The 16,525-nt window shown below is 38.9% G+C and overlaps 1 protein-coding gene across 2 annotated transcripts in view; it reads left to right on the top strand.

The window, feature by feature from the left end:
- Positions 1–15,467, top strand: part of rnf213a (ring finger protein 213a) — a 36,166-nt gene extending 20,699 nt beyond the window's left edge. The window contains exons 33-67 of one of the 2 annotated variants that reach the window (XM_028454403.1): positions 35–96; positions 244–397; positions 469–610; positions 1,742–1,936; positions 2,024–2,163; positions 3,069–3,226; positions 3,320–3,526; positions 3,732–3,919; positions 4,007–4,127; positions 4,256–4,356; positions 4,597–4,779; positions 4,953–5,119; positions 5,223–5,328; positions 5,828–5,942; positions 6,025–6,229; positions 6,312–6,508; positions 6,595–6,726; positions 6,810–6,920; positions 7,509–7,751; positions 7,843–7,918; positions 8,004–8,038; positions 8,117–8,217; positions 8,314–8,470; positions 8,541–8,712; positions 9,799–9,893; positions 9,976–10,227; positions 11,097–11,229; positions 11,426–11,509; positions 11,574–11,754; positions 12,555–12,756; positions 12,839–12,916; positions 12,991–13,188; positions 13,380–13,469; positions 13,567–13,742; positions 14,849–15,467. In XM_028454403.1, the coding sequence (XP_028310204.1) occupies positions 35–96; positions 244–397; positions 469–610; positions 1,742–1,936; positions 2,024–2,163; positions 3,069–3,226; positions 3,320–3,526; positions 3,732–3,919; positions 4,007–4,127; positions 4,256–4,356; positions 4,597–4,779; positions 4,953–5,119; positions 5,223–5,328; positions 5,828–5,942; positions 6,025–6,229; positions 6,312–6,508; positions 6,595–6,726; positions 6,810–6,920; positions 7,509–7,751; positions 7,843–7,918; positions 8,004–8,038; positions 8,117–8,217; positions 8,314–8,470; positions 8,541–8,712; positions 9,799–9,893; positions 9,976–10,227; positions 11,097–11,229; positions 11,426–11,509; positions 11,574–11,754; positions 12,555–12,756; positions 12,839–12,916; positions 12,991–13,188; positions 13,380–13,469; positions 13,567–13,742; positions 14,849–15,005 (5,114 nt within the window). In that variant the 3' untranslated portion in view covers positions 15,006–15,467. The remainder of the gene's footprint in view (positions 1–34; positions 97–243; positions 398–468; positions 611–1,741; positions 1,937–2,023; positions 2,164–3,068; positions 3,227–3,319; positions 3,527–3,731; positions 3,920–4,006; positions 4,128–4,255; positions 4,357–4,596; positions 4,780–4,952; positions 5,120–5,222; positions 5,329–5,827; positions 5,943–6,024; positions 6,230–6,311; positions 6,509–6,594; positions 6,727–6,809; positions 6,921–7,508; positions 7,752–7,842; positions 7,919–8,003; positions 8,039–8,116; positions 8,218–8,313; positions 8,471–8,540; positions 8,713–9,798; positions 9,894–9,975; positions 10,228–11,096; positions 11,230–11,425; positions 11,510–11,573; positions 11,755–12,554; positions 12,757–12,838; positions 12,917–12,990; positions 13,189–13,379; positions 13,470–13,566; positions 13,743–14,848) is intronic. The other variant, XM_028454402.1, reaches the window with a different exon arrangement.
- Positions 15,468–16,525: the final 1,058 nt, after the last annotated feature.

Raw genomic sequence — 16,525 nt, 5'->3', positions numbered from 1 at the left:
ATATTTATTTTTTTATTTCTACACTTTTTTCTAGCTATGGAAGTGAATGACATATACAGTGAACATGAGCCACAGGAAGGACAGTTGGAGGAAAATGTGAGTGTAAAGGACAGTGTGTTTATGTATTTTTTAACCCCTCGAAACATACCGCCAATGGAAATGCGCCATTAGTTTGGCTTTTGATTCAGCCATAATTGCCTTTTTTTTGTTTTGTTTTTTGAGATACTATTTGTCTTATTGTAGGCTTCAAGTCACGCTGTGGACACCACAGCTCTGCTGCGGAGCTGTGTGCAGAATGCAGTCAGCATGCTGAGAGACCAGATGGACACTGGTCTCCGGAGTACTCAGAGAGTTGAGATCCTCCTCACACTCATGAACGACAATGATACAATGGAAGGTAGGAAATATTTCTAGTTTCTATTTTGTTGTTATTGCAATTAAATTCATTAGCATTCTGTGTGTCTGTAGGGAAATTTCTGCAACTGGTGAAGAGGCATCTCCACACATTGTTGGGAACTTTTGATTGTACCACCTTTGCATCTATTGGTAACAACTGGGTCTTTAACGAGGCCTCAAACATTGAAGCACTACAAGAAGGAGGCACCTTCATGTGAGTACTTTATAGTTCATTTCATGTATATTTACTAGGGCTGTCAATCGATTAAAAAAAACTAACTAATTAATCTCACAATTATTCCAATTAATCACATTTTTCTACTTAAGACTGAAGCTTGTAATAAACAGTATTTATTTTTGGTAAGTCCAGGAATTCATGTAATTAATACACAGAAAGTACATTTAAATTGAAATACCATTTTAATAACTTTCTTTCAGCTTTGAATGAAATCACTTTCAAGTTCAGCAAAAAAAAGAAAAGAAGCCTTTTGATATCCACTTATGGAATATAACAGGCTCACCACTTTGAGAATACATATTTCAAGAAAATAAGTTTTAAACTTGTTACATGAACAAATATACCGTAATATCCACTGACACAAATAATCCAAAAATGTCACTTCCAGGTTTTGATATTTGCCCTTGAGTAGCTCACTCCTGTAGTGTACGGTGTTCGGCTGCTCTATGTTTCTGGTAGAACTTTAATCGGGCCAAAAAAAGAAGACCCAGCCCGAGCCCAATTGAACATGGCCTGAACCCATCTGACCCGAATGAAGCCGATGTCTCTTTAAGCCTGAACACGCGTGCTTGTAGAATAATTCGAGTTGAATTTCTTTACTAACTCAGCTTTATTTACTAGTTCTAGTTTGCTAGTATTTGTTCTGTATACAACTATAAACATGTCAAGCAGCTTCATGAGCCGCTACACGGTATGTACCGATTTACTTCTGCTGTAAAACATGTGGTACAACTGCTGTAACACATACAGCTCAGCAACCTGCTCTCTATGTGACAGCACACAGGTCCACATTGAGTTAGCATCCATTTCTGCATCTTTCTCGTGCTAATCAAAATGCATCACCTTCCAAACCTGGCCTGAGCCTGTGATATAACGATTGCAATTAAGCCCGAACTCGATGGTTTGGGCAAAGATTTCAAGCTCTAGTCTCTGGGTTTGGCTGCACGGGCTGCCCACTCGACCAAAGGTTGGGACACCGGAAGTAAACCAACCTGTGTTAATTGCGTTAAAGTTTTTTTTTATTGAATTGAACATCTTAAATTAATCGACAAAATTAACACGATAATTTTGGCAGCACAAATATTTATTACTGTTTTTTCCTCACAGGCAAACCTTATGGAGGCGGATTCAGGCTGTAATTGTTCCCCTCCTTGCACATCTGGTGTCAATTATTGACCGTGACCAAAACTTGAATCTTCTTCTGGACGAAGCCTGTGATGACTCAGTCAAACGCCTGTGGTTGGATATCTTCAGCGATGATAAACTGCTCGAAATTTCACACCAAAAACATGATCATCCCAAGTAAGTAGTGTGAGATTACTTATATTAGTGATTATTTAAGAAATTACTGAGTATACCAGTCTCATGACTGACAACTACCATTTGAAGTGTTAACAGCTCTGAGACCAGAACAATTCTCGTACAAAGCTACATTGGTCAAAACAAGAACATGAGCTGCAGCATGCCTTTCAGCTGGAGGATTAGGGATTACCTTGAGGAACTTTGGGTTCATGCTCTTCACCATGAAGGTAACTGCTTTACTCCCCCTAGTGTTTCTGCTGCCCTATGAGTGTGTGTATGCTTTTTACTAGTGATGCACCGAAAAATCCGCCACTGAAAATTTTTGGCCAAAAACCGAAAATGTACTTCTGGGCCATTTTCGGCCAATGCTTTTATTCACCGAAAACAACCCCACCAAAACAGGATGTTGTGATGACACGAGCAAACACAGCAGTCAACGCGTTCATGTCTGGAAAAGGGCCAACAGGTTCGCGGAGCAGCCGTATTTCAATACATCTGAGCACTAAAGCATTGACTAAGCAAAGGTTGACATGTATCACAGTGTGAAAACTATGAAAAGTACACCCTTAAGTGTGACTTATGTTTTCTGTGTCATGTACACGTAGCCCTCTGTGTCGACACACAGACCCTTACACTGCAACTTGAATCGTGGCTGCGCATCAGAAGTATGACTAAGATTCTGTCAGCTCACGTTTCACAGAGATCCTCTGCCCTTCATCTCAACTGTACTTTGTCTATTTATTTATTTCAGTGTTTCAGTTTTTGGCCTTGCTTTTCTCATTTCGGTTTTTAGTTTCAGCTAAGAATTTTCATTTCGGTGCATCTTTATTTTTTGTTCGCCCATGGGCGTTTGTCCGCCCATCTTTCTGTCGGTCTGTTATTGTGGATGTTTGTTAGCAGAATATCTCAAATAGTTTTGAACAGATGTAAATGAAATTTCATGAGCTGATAGACATTGTTCAATTTTGGAGATGATCCGGAAGTTACTGTAGATACAGTATTCAGATAGAGTTATAGAGCATAGTGTGGATGTTTGGCTGGTTTTAGCACCAACCGCTGGAGACTTTGCACCTTTAAACTTGGTGGATGTTTGTGCTCCGAGTGCTCTTGTTTAATGATGTATTTTATTCAGGACAAACGCAAAAAGAGTTTGATGACTTCTTTTTGAAGACTCCCCTTGGGCGCTACATTGCAAGAGCAGATCCAGAAATGCAGGCAGAGTTTTTCCAACGTTACCTTCAAGATTTCACTGCGATGACCATGAACACATCCTGCCAGGAGGATTTGCAGGTTGTTTTATTATGACATTGTAAACCACCACATTTGAAATATTTTTCTTGGAGCAAATGGTTCAAAACTTAACATCCTTATCTGTTTTCCCAGCTTCTATCATGTGCTCTGAACTGTTGCGTTAATGAGCTCCGGTTGCAACTAAAAGACACCAAAAGAGTGGCATCTCTCCCCTGGGTCCATGCTGCTTATCATGAGTTTAAGAACAGACTTCAGAATCTGTCGAGGATGATTTGTCTTGAAGCACAGGTGACCCGCGACCTACTGGGGAATCAACACACAAGAGACGGGGTTGAACTGGTGAGCTTGAAGGAAGTAATTTTGAACTTTTGGGCGTGTTTGTTGAGTACAGTGGTATTTTAACTTGCATGTAAAATTGTGGCTTGGTGTTCAAATTAACTGACATACATGTAAAATCATTACAAACTATAACTTCTCTGATCACAATTTTGTGACAAATTCTCAGAGAGCCTTGACTACAGGCTAACCCTATTCTGTTTCAAAGGTTCTAGATGTTTATGCTGCTTTTGCGTGTGTTGAGTACCTGGAGCCCAGATTCTTGGATACGACTGCTCAGAGGCAAATTTGGTTAAGGCAGGTAAAGAAACTTCAGGTTCCTATTGAGTTGGCCTGCTCAGCGGACAGTGTCAAAAAATATGGAGAGAGGTGCAAAACCCTGGCCAGCAGAGTGCAGTGAGTTCCAACTTTAAAGAGTTAATCTGGAAATATCTGGTAGCCATGATTATAAAGTATGACTGGTTATTGTTTATTTGTTCATAGAGCTGGCTGGAATCGTATATTTTCTCTCTCCCTCTTTGTGGAGCATTTGCTTTTTGGAATTGAGGAGTTGAACAAGAAGCTGGCTCCTTTAGTTTTGCAGAGTACAAGGAAGCTTGGCCAGGTTTGTCATAATTTCCCTTAATCTTTAACATTTTTGTTTATATTTTTTTATTAAAAAAAAAACTTCCTCCACACCTGCAGCTCATACGGCTCAGCTCATAATAATTATCTCCTTTCTCTTCTAATAAGGTACTGGAGAAAAATCCAGATCTCAAAACACAGGAGTCTTTTGAGACTGTGATTTCTTTGCTCAGATCCTGCAAAGAAGGAGCAGTCGAATGCAGCTTCAGGTAAAAATACAAAATGTTTCTTACACATTCCCAAATGAGTGAAGGTTTAGGAATATCTAAATGTTTCCATCTACCTTCATACTGTATATTTTGATATTAGCTATTTTTTTCAGAAACTACTCATTTAGGACATTTGTATCATTTTGTGTCAACATAACAAAAAGTTTTACTTCACTGCTTTAAGGATATAAGATATTTGTATCTTCATTCAGTGCATGCATACATATCATTTTCCTTCAGGTTTGGTCTCACGCTGTGCCTTGTCTGTATGGGAGACCCTCAGGATGCACTTTGCCTTCCTTGTGAACACATGTACTGCATGGCTTGTATCAAACAGTGGTTAAACCTTGGTCAGATGTTCTGCCCTCTCTGCATGCAACCAGTTGCTGATGATTTCCCCTTGGTTCCATCAGAAGACACAAGGTTGGTCCTCGTACTTGCGCACACCAACTCGTCAAATATTGTTGTGTGTTGAGTAAATGTGTTGTTCTGCTCTGGCAAATCTGTTGCTTTGCTAAATCTCAGCATATTGACGGATGTGTTTTATTTGAAGAAGTTATATTTTTTCACGGTTGATACTTTTTTGTTTTGTGTAGGAACTTGATCAACCAACATGCTCAGTTCATAAAGCAGTGTAATGCATTCTTCATCGACCTGGTTTCTTCGATGTGCTTTAAAGATGACTCTCCCCCTTGCTCAGAGGTCATCCTTCATCTGCTGTCATTTGTAATGACAGAAGCCAACTTTACTCCCATTATGAAAGGTACTGTCCATTCTCCCTTTCCCTACTCGACTGTGTAATTTGTCAAATGCTCTTTATTTTCACACTTATGTTTAATCTGCACTTTGTTTTTGGTTTTTTTTAGCAGACAGACGACAACTTCGCACCAAGGTGCTTTCACCGTTCGATGACTGTATAGATAAAAATCCAGTTGTCCGTTCGGTGATGCTCAAACTTCTGTTGAAGTACAGGTAAGGTGCAATGGCACCAGTGATGTGCAATGTGGTTGAAACAGGAGTTGCACTATAGCCTTAAGTATTGTGAGACTTGCCTTTTTACACTTTAAGCTCTTTGTTTACAAATTTACACAATAACAATTGTGTTTCATACTTTGTCATTCATCTATAAACACATACACAAGCTGCAGATGTTGGTGAATGTTTATATTATTAGATAGATAGATAGATAGATAGATAGATAGATTAGCTTTATTTATCCCGCATTAGGGAAATTTACTGTAATTTTTTCATTAGTCTCCATGTTTGGCATTTTTCACATAAATAAGCAGGAAATTAGCAACAAGGTTAAGTAAATTTGCCACCCTCGTATTAGTAGATGAGTAACATGTTTTAGAAATGCATATTTATTATTTATTTTATCATTTATATAGGTGTCAAGATGTGTCCCCTAAATGCAAATCACTGAGCAGTGGCTTAGCAGTGACTTTCATGCTCTGTTTTGTTCTTAAAGTTTTGAGGATGTCAAGGATTACCTGCAGCAGCATTTAAGAGCAGTTGAACAAAGCAACCTACTGGAGGAGATGGATAAAACTGAGCTCTACTGCCTGTACATTAACTGCTTGGAGGTACATTTTGGAAAAAAAAGTATCTGTTTATTGTGATACTGATTGTTTGTAATGTCTTCCTATCGCTTTTTATTCCCTGAAGGATTCCATGTTTGAGCGATCACAGTTCAGGTCCACTGCAGATGAGCAGACATGTTTGCAGCAGGAAAGTGTCTTTGTGGATCACTACCTACAATCACAAAGACCGTTTTCAGAAATGGCCACTGTAGAGTATCTGCAGCAATTGGCAAGAGTGCGAATGAATCTGGATATGACTGCGAGGCTAATCGCCAAAAAAAGACACACTGGTGTGAAATCTGCTCTGTCCTGTTATTTTCCTACATATTTTAATTATGTTCAACACAATAATGTATCATTTTATTATTGAAGGCTCTAAGGAAGGCAGTAGAAGTGGAATCTCAACCTTCCTGACCAGTGTGAAGAACCTGTGTAGTCATAGTGGAAACGACTGGTATCGTGTGTATCTGATCCGTAAGATTTGCTGCCAACAAGGAGTGGAAGTTGTTCTGAAACTCGCCAAAGAGAAGGAAATCCATTGGCTCTTCCCCAAAGAAGTTCTCCAGAAGGTTCTGCTCAACTGCAATAAATTACCAGTACTGTTGTTAAAGGCCATTTCCGAGTTCTGATATATTTTGGTTGCATTCACTCACAGCTCACACAGAATGAAGACTCAATCCTAGTAGACCATTATCTTGTGTATGGAGAAAACTACAAGATGATTAGGGATGTTGTTGTGAAAGGAGTTTTAGAAGGGAAAGTGGACAAACTGGACGAGGCCTGCGAGGTAAAGGCAAATTTATTGGAAATCAAAAGTGAACTCATAACTTTTGTTGTTTACATATGTTTATGCTTTTTTTTTTTACACAGGATTGCAAATGCACACCACAGTGGAAAACCATTTACCTCCTTTTGGCACTTTACAGAGAAGTCACTACACTCTACAGGGATACGAACACGGCCTTCCACCCCAAACCTGAGGTAGGTTTCTAACAAAGACCCTTTGCTCCTTTGGCCATCAGAACCCACAACATCCTCAACTACCTCACAACAGCTTCTCTGGGTATATATAAGGTTTGGTCCATCTAGTCCTGAATTAGTGTGTGGCAAGGTGCAAGCTTGGCTCAGGGAGGAGAAGAGCCCAGCCATGCAGTCCAATGCACTCCGAATCGATAACATCCATTATTTTTAAAACTGATTCCATGCTTACCTGATGCATTTTTTGTGTTGCTTTACTTCACTGTTTTACTGAAAAATAACATTAATTACATGTATTTTTTTTATTTTATTTTAATAAACAAAACAAAACATTGCTCAATTCTAAACCTGTGCAAAGTTTAAGATTCCTTTGTCTTGTTTTACATCCTATTAATATGAATTTGAATAAATGCTGGCAGTAACTCATTGCACGACTGCTAATATTTAGCATGAATTTTTGTATGTGAATTTTTGCCAACTTTGCTGATATGCTACCAGTATTCACTGTAACACAAAGATTTTCTAACCGAAAGCCTCTGGGATTTTATGTTTTGTTCGTGAGCTAACATTTGTTGATCTTTGCTCCAACAGCTACTTGATTCTCTGGTAAAATACATCCAGGCTTCCAGAATTCTTGCCAGCCCAGCGGTAAAAGACTTCGCTCAGAGTCTGGTGAAAAACCAACTTCAGCCGCTAGTAACTGTTCAAGGGGCCTCTGGTGTGCATTCTGTGTTGGCAGACTTGACAATTCACTTGGCTGTTGTCTTGCTGTGTTCAAACCAGCCATTTTTAGCACCTCTGCAACACCTGGCGGGGAATCCTGCCAACATGCAGGTATCAAGTGTAGCTAAACTAAAGGAGAATAAAGCTACTTATCCTCATTCATTCTTTAAACAGAATTACATATTTGCATCTGTCATTGCAGAAGGCTTTTTTGCCCACCATGCCTGAGGATATGTTAGCAGTGGCCCAAAAAGCTTTAGGTTCACTGACGTGGTACAGTAAGTAGTACATATCCGTTGCCTGTGAAACCTTCTAATTCATTGAAGTAATTGCAAAAGTTAACATAATTTCTTTTGACTACAGTTTGCCCAAATGGTCACCCTTGCACCATTGGCGAGGTAAAATACTTTATTTTTTTTTTGAGTCAAGTGTTTTTTTTTTAATTTTTTTAAAAACTGTCTTTGCCTGTGTCTTAGTGTGGACAGCCAATGCAGACGAGTCGATGTGTAGACTGTGGGGCCAACATTGGAGGAGTGGGGCACAGGCCTGTAATGGGATTTCAACACCTTCAAATTCAGTATGTCATTGGTTTGATTTCAAATCATATCTGTGAGTTGATGCCATGTCGACGTTTAGGAAAAATGTTCTCAATAAATACCATGTGGTCTGACAGAGGAGACCGTACTCAGACAGGACACATTCTGGGTGATCCACAACGCAGAGACAGTCCCGATATGTCGGACACCAAAAACATTTCGCCCGTTCCCTTCAGCATCATCCGCATGCTCACTCATATGGCCATGCTGCTCGGATGTCGCACCAACCCACAGGTAGCTTAACTTGAAAATTTGCTGTTTTTAAATCAATTTACTGTGAAAATAAGTTTTGCTTTGCTCGTAGGCTATCGAAACCATCATCAATCCTCGAGTGAAAGACACGGGAGCATTTCTACATGCACATCTGAAGAAAGACATTGACTGTCTCATTAGATGTCTGGGTAAAGGGACAGATGACACGATCAGTTCTGTTCACCTGCTCATCAGCAGCCTCCTGGAAGCCCACCAACAGAAATGTAAGAAACAAATTATCATCACACTATAAAACTTATTTCTATATGGAATTGATTGTAACCATATTTAATGTAAAAAAAAAAAAAAACCCAAAAAAACAGGGGTTTGAGATTTTGAGACCACATATATTGTATTTTCCAGGCTATTGAAAGCACCACTGTATTGGCTGCATTCCAATAATTTAACAATTTTACAAGAAAAATCCACATGAAGGCCGCACTAAATTGGCTGATGAGGGTGCCCTTCAAAAGACTCGGCCAATCAGAACGGCCAGGTTGGCAGGCTGCTGTACTCCTGTTCGCTTTAGCGGGCATTTCCGTTTATTCTGATGAGTTTCAACTGATAAGTTTCCTTCTCCACATTCAGTCTCCTTCTCATTGCCCCTTGTCTACATATCAGTCAATTTACAGCCTTTTATGGTCACTTTTTACTGGATCCAGACTGATATACCGCTTCCTCCGTCTGTTCTTCTTAGCATGCACTACAGCGGAGCGATCACGTCAAGTCCAGACTCAGAATATGGACATGATAGCTTCAGAACAAACTTATTGTGGTGATTTGGCAACTTTATGCTGTTTTTTTGTTTCCTTCTATTACAAACTGGCTGAATTTTACTGTATCCAGACCTCTGCAGCGCTCTCTTTCTCTCGCTCTGTGTGAGACAAATTGAATGCTACATCTTATTCATTTCTCTGTGTCTTTGTCGTGATGAGGGTGTGTGCATGACAAAATGACTGATCAGAATGATTCAGTAGGAGCACACTGGATTTAATGTAAGCAGTTTCATTGGTCCACCTCAACGGCAATTTTATCGGTCTAATGTGACGGCGGAAAGAAGCTTGTAAAACCGAAAAAAGTCCACAAATTAGCCGCGTCATTATTTAAGCCGCAGGGTTCAAAGTGTAGGAAAAAAGTAGCGGCTTATAGTCTGGAAATTACAGTAGTTTTCAAGTTTATGATTAGGGTTAAATAGATAAAATTCGGAATAAGAATACCTGGGCAAGTTAAATCCTTTAGGCCTGTTAAACTTGAGAACCAACTGTGTCTTGAATTGCGATGTGTTTCTATATGAGCTGGACTGTTCACAGGGCCTGCTCCGTATGACCAAGTGCTTTCCACCAAAGAAACAAGAAATGGTTGGGAGTCAGAAATGAGCAACGCCATAATTACACCTCTACTGAAGGTATAATATATTGTCCTCTCTTCATCTGATACGGACCATGTTGTTTTTTAATATTCTATGAACTCATTTTTTTCATCCACAGCAGCTGGACAGACAGCTGAAGGAAGCAAACGTGATCATCCGGGCCGACTCCCGCATTTCATCCAATCCAGTCATGAAGCTGGTGTTTGGCGACCCTCGTCTCTTTTTGGCCTCGCTGCCTCCGCGTTCTCTGATCCACAGCCCGGCTGTGTGGAGCTGCAGAGAGAAAGTGTCGCTGCTGAGCCTCGCTCACGTCGTAGAGCAGAATGATGGCAAAGACACACTGCCAGTGCTGTGGAGGTTCTTGCAAAGGGTAACAAAAAGCAAACATGTGAACATACCTTTGTGATAACACATTGCAATTAGGAGTTATGAGTAAAATAGGATGTTATATTATGTGTCCATGGATGCATGTAAAAAAAAAAATGTTAATGAGGGATTGCTAAATTAAGTACACAAGCATAACAGTATTGTGTCTCAGTCACTTATGCATTTACTGTTCCCGACGGACAAAATTTCACCCTTTGCAAAATAATCCATTGGAACAGATAGGATACTCACACAGACCAAGAACATTGGGTCGAGACAGTTTTTTTTGTTCCTGGTTAAGTAGTGTACGTGTGTTGCTCTGTCGTGGCGCATGCGCACCTCGTTTTCACACCAAGTCTAATCAAAGGCTGTCAAGTGCAGGAGTTGCAAGCACAAATGTGGAAGTGGCAATTTTTCAAAATACTATTTTGCCTGAACATACAGTAATAAACTCCACTCTTTCTTGGCGGCCCAGTACCACATGGTCTACAGACCAGTGGTTGCACACCAACCACTGGTTGAAAAGATTCTCAAATGAATAAATAAAAAACCACACCCATTTATATGTCCCTTTTAAAGGGTTGCTTTCTTTAATACCTGGTTTAATACTGAAAATGTGTTGATTTACTGCAGTTAGATTCTGTCTCTGAGGGAGACTTTAATGTACGCGATGCCTTTATATGTAAATATTTTTATGGGTTTTGTGTATTTTGCTTTATATTATTGTGCTTTTATATTAAGGGTTGTATTTTGCATTTTGATGCTTATGTGTATATTTTTGTATTTGTTGCTTGACCGTAAGAGGCTGATTGTTGTATATATCTTTTCTCTCTGTGTGATGAATCTATCAATGCTCCTTTATTTCTTCTTCAGGAGGCTGAAATCCGGCTGGTGAAGCATCTCCCTGATATCCTCACACTGCTGAGGGATCTGGTCAAAAAGTTTCAGAACATCTCTGAGCTGCGTTTTCGCACCATTGATGAGTTCCTTGCCAATGAGAGAGCAGGTATTGTAACCCTTCTTAACTCGGAAGCTTCATAGAAGCATTTCACTTATAATTAGGGAGTTAATTTGCCCAGAAAGGACACATTGCCTTGTTTTTAAAGAGGGAAATCAATCTCATATGTGAAAGTCATTGATTAGGGATCACGTCTTCATTCAGTTGAGCTTTTCTGATCCATGCGTTTCAACTCTGTGTGCAGTTACACTGAAGTCCTGGTATCAGAAGCACATTGACCTTTTCCTGAAAACCTGGAATCAGCTCAGAGTTTCTCTGGCAACAAATGGTAAACACAAACTATCTCCTCCCTGTCTGATTAATTGATTAACGCAAGTTACATCATCCTCCAGGTGAGATTAAGATCCCTGCTGAGTTCTGCCAACGCGACATGAGCGTCACAAGTGACTTTAAGGTTTTACTGCCACGACGTCAAGGCCCAGGCTTGTGTTCTACAGCCCTGATCAGCTATCTGATCGCTCTTCACAATGACATGGTCTACTGTGTGGACAAAAACACTGGCGAGGACACCAGGTGGGGGCGCCATTGTGCTATTTTTTTTTTTAACCCTCGGAGCGTCTTTGGTTCCAAAAGTGACATTTTTTTTGTTTTCCTCTCAAAATTCCGGTCATTTTAAAGGCTAGTTGTATAGAATTTTGCCACAATGGTTTTTTCATGTTTATTTGCTTAATTCCAAAGTCCTGTGTATTGGAGGTGTATAGAAAAGGAGATATACATCATACTGACACTAAATAACCTTGTGACCAAATTTGCCCCATTGGCTCCCATTGTAACCACATATTTTCCATATAGGCTACTGCAGAACATTTTTGAGACGGACCATCTGTGTACACAAGGTGTACAAGTGTTATTTTTTCTTTAAAACTGTCCCTGTGCCAAAAATAATAATGCATTCAAATCAGTTCTGCTATTAATTATTGACATGGTCAAGGCTGTAATATTCTCATCAAAAATATTTCACTTTGCACCTTATTTTTGGAGATATCGCAAATTTTGTATTTTTGCTGTTTAAAAACAATCAGGGGTTCTCATGACAAAAAGTTCATGCAAACATAAAAACTGTTCGAAAGTTGTAATACGTTTTACATCTATGGATAGGTCTGAAGTAGATGAAGAGATCTGATGCAGTGAAAGTAAACAAAAGTAGTAAATTTTATGTAAATTTAAAGGAGTACACAAGATTTAAATACAACATCAGGCTGCTAGTATGTCAAGTGTTAAGAAGAGAGATAAAGAATTAGTGCAAGATGATAAAAAAATTGTTGGATAACTGTTATTTTCTTCTGTTTTTAATTCATTACTTTTCATTTCAGCTACAAAGTGAGCCCTGCAGATCTAACTGACCTGCATGTGATTCACTATGAGCTGGAAAGAGACGTGATGCCCCTCATTCTGGCCAACACTCAGTACAGCATGGAAAAAGGGCAGGAGACCATTCATGAGTACGACCTGCCTAAGATCCAGCAGCAGCTGATTTCCCACTTCCTGTTGGGCAAACCTCTCATCACTCTCACTGTAAGCTTTTAGAAAAGCAAAATAAAGAAAAACCAACTGTTGACTCACTGATTCCCTCCATGCATCTGTGTGTTTACCATAGGGCATCCCAACACTGGTGAACCGACACGACCGCAACTATGAGATAATCCTAAAGGACGTGAGCGCAAAAATCAAACAGGTGAGTTGGAATCTCGTGCAGGTAATCCACGTGCTTTTAAAGATATCCACTCACGTGTGTGTTTGTGCAAACAGGAGGCGCTTCAGACCCTCACTCTGTTTGCCGTGGCCGCAGAGCTCAACTCCTACAGCGATGTGTGTGAGGCCTTGTCCACGCTGGAAGTGGCCCTGGGTTTCCTCGCCATGACCGGGGGAGAGCCGCAAATGCAGCTGTCCTGTTTCCTGGAGGAGGTTCTGCAGATGGGAAACCAGATGGCTCAGCACATCCTCAAGGTCAGCCACACTGAGATACTGCATAGTTTATTTTGTTTTCCTACTGCCAGAAAGAAACCAATCTTTGTCGTTTGCTACTTTTTAAACTTGCCAATTGGGGAAAAAAAGATTGAAAATTGAATTATTCCTCAATACATTTGTGCACTGCAGTTGATGTGATTAAACTAAATATTATTGTTTTTATCTCTCAGGTTCTAAGCATGTGTTGCCTGAAGCACTGCGTGGCTATGTGGCAGCTACTGGCGTCACTAAAATCAGAAAACATGCTGCGTCTCAAAAGGGTAAGACAGAGCTCATTCTTTCCAATTTACCAAGATGGATCAGTATTCACTTTAAGGGTGGTTTTGATTGTTAACATGCGTCTTATGTGTTCGACAGGACCCGTTTCAGGTTGCAGAGGTTTATAAAAAGCATCTAAGCGAGAACGAGAGGCGTCTGTTGACTAGCTTCTTCTCAAGGAACAGCGCCAACCTATTCATCCTCGAAATGCATGAATTCCTGGTTCTTGTTCTCAAAACGCCCAACGCACCTGAAACGTACAGGCCAGACTGGGGGTAAAACTTATTTTTACTGCCATCTCATCAGCTCTTCACTAGAATACATATAGCAGATCATTTGCTTTTTGAACTATAGCTACAGTTATTCCGTTTTTCATCGGTTTTAATACTTCTTTTATAGCCAATGTTGGGGTTGTGCCACAAATAGCGTTGCCAAATATAGCCGATGATTTCCTGCTCTAAAATAGCCAAAAGAACCTAAAAATGCCTGTTATAATTATAGATATAATCACATAATTAATTACAATGACGATGTAATTATAATTGTATTTGTAATTTTAAAAATCTGTTGCTGTTGTAATCGTAATCAAATTGTAATTGAGTTTAGATAATTGACTTGGTAATTGCCGTGAAAATTCTATAGAAATTGTCAATTATAATTTAATGTAAAATTGTGGAATCATATTACAGTTCTATGTACAGTTCTACACATACTGTATGTAGTTAACATTTATTAAAATGTGTTTCATATCAAGTTTTCCCACATTTTACCATGTAAAACAAAATTAAATCTAGGGGTATACTGACACAAAAAAGGCTCAGATGCCCACACCATAAATATTAAAACCCATATTTTCATTTATTAGGAAACCTCACAAGGTCACCAATATAGGAAATAAATTAGATGATAGATATTTGTTTTTAGTGTATTTTACAGGTGATTTAGGACCTGTTATCATAACATGAGAGGAAGGTTAACTTTTACTAAGTTCTTTATTTCAGGCTCATTAATTGTGATTAATTGTAATTGAGAATGTAATTGTAAGTGATTTTTCTGAGGATTAAAAATTATTGAAATTTAATTGGGAAACAAAGCTGGTCACTGTAATTGTAATTGAATTGTAATTGAACATGGTTAATTGAAAATGTAATTGTAATTGAAAAATGTAATTGACCCTAACCCTGGTTTTAGCTAATAATAAAAGGCATTTGTTCACTAGCTCCAAATTCACACGCAGAAAGCAGCTAATATGGCAACACTGGCCACAAAAACTAAGCTCATTGGCCCAATACAGAATTCATCAGCCTTTTATAGATGTAAACCATGTGTATTACAGGCCCGTCGTTGTCTGATTTAGCTTTGTTGTATTTCTCTACCACAGGTTGAAAGACACACTGGTGTCATACCTGGAGCGTAAAGACGTGGACGTTCCCCCTGAAGTGGAGGAGCACTTCCCTGAGGAAATCACTCTTGCACATTATGTGGAATCCTGGAAGTTCATCGTTGAAATGAAACAGGATCATGGACCGAGACAGTGAGGTCAAGATTTATTGTTCACGTAATTCCCTCAATGTCTCCGTTTACATCTTAAAATGACAGTATTGATGTGCCTTTTAATTAGAAGTACTGTAATTGAGCCTTATTGTGTAATACCCTTTTTCTGCTTACGCGTGACAATGTCATTTCTGCTCTTATTTTGTTGCACTTTTTTTTTTGTTTTCCTAACTTTTACAAGGTTTATGTGTAGCAGAAGTTTAATTTTGCACTGTGATTAATTGTTTTAATTCTCTCAGGGACAAAATGTAGATTAAGTCCAAAATGTAGATTAAGTCCAAAGAGTTAATGTATCATTTTTCCCAGAAAGTTTTTCCAATCACAACTGGGTTGTGTTTTAACTACTAGTGTAGTTAAAATCCTTAACTTTGTCTTTTTTTTCTTTGAAAATGATTCCAATGGATCATATCCATAGTTTTGCAATGCAATCTTAATAAAGCACATTCCTACCAAGCAACAATGTTGAATTGTGATTGTTTTTCATTCATATTTAAACAATAGCATATTATTCACCCTATGCTCTTGTTTGCCAGGGTTGGGGTCAATTACATTTTTCAGTGACAATTCTGTTTTCAATTACCCATCTTCAATCAATTCAATTATGATTATAGTGACTAGTATTTTTTCAATTACAAATATTTTTTTATCCTCAAAGTCTTTACAATTACTGAGCCTCAAATAGACAACCTAATAAAAGTTACCCTTCCTCATGTTAGCTTTCTGTTAGCATCTCTTTTGATAACACCTTCAAAATCAGCTGTAAAATACATTTTAAATGATATTTTTGGTGTGGGCATCTGAGCCTTTTTGTGTCTGTATACCCCAAGATTTTTTAGATTTTTTTCTAAATGGTAAGATGTGGGAAAGCTTGCTATGAAACACATTTTATTAACTGTTAACTACATGTGTGTAGAACTGTAAAATTAAATTATAATTGACAAGTTTTTCAGTTTTCATGGCAATTACAATGAACTAAATTCAATTTCAATTTAATTATGGCAGCAACAGATTTTTTAAATTACAATTAGAATTATGCCATAACTGTAATTATCAAATATGCGATTACAATTATAATGGACCCCAACCCTGGTGCTGACTGCTTATTGCATTATTTGTCAAACTGGGGTTCATGGACGACTTTATACACAGTACATCACAGCCAAGAGGCTGCATGTGATGCAGTGTTCAGGAAATGTGTGCTTGCCAAAGGTTTTGTGACTTTTTGACCCTCTGTTGGTGGGAGCTCAATGTGTTTCTGATTAGGCTGATGCTGCTGATAACAAGGACAAGACAGCCACGAGAACGCTGCTGGATGGCTCCTTGATTCAATTTCCTCCATGCACGACCTAGCGTTTAGCATAACAATAGCAAATGGAAGCTTTTTGCTAGTATAAACTATGAGAGCAACTATATAACCAGAGTATGCAGCTTGCGACGGCTATTTACATCAAACTCTCCATGCTGAATTCTCCTATTAAAGGTGCAGCCCGCAACTCTCCCCCTC

Source organism: Gouania willdenowi, chromosome 8 (genome assembly GCF_900634775.1).
Source record: "Gouania willdenowi chromosome 8, fGouWil2.1, whole genome shotgun sequence".
NCBI lineage: Eukaryota > Metazoa > Chordata > Actinopteri > Blenniiformes > Gobiesocidae > Gouania > Gouania willdenowi.
The sequence above is the reverse complement of the archived record's forward strand: the minus strand, read 5'-3'. Positions and strand labels throughout refer to the sequence as shown.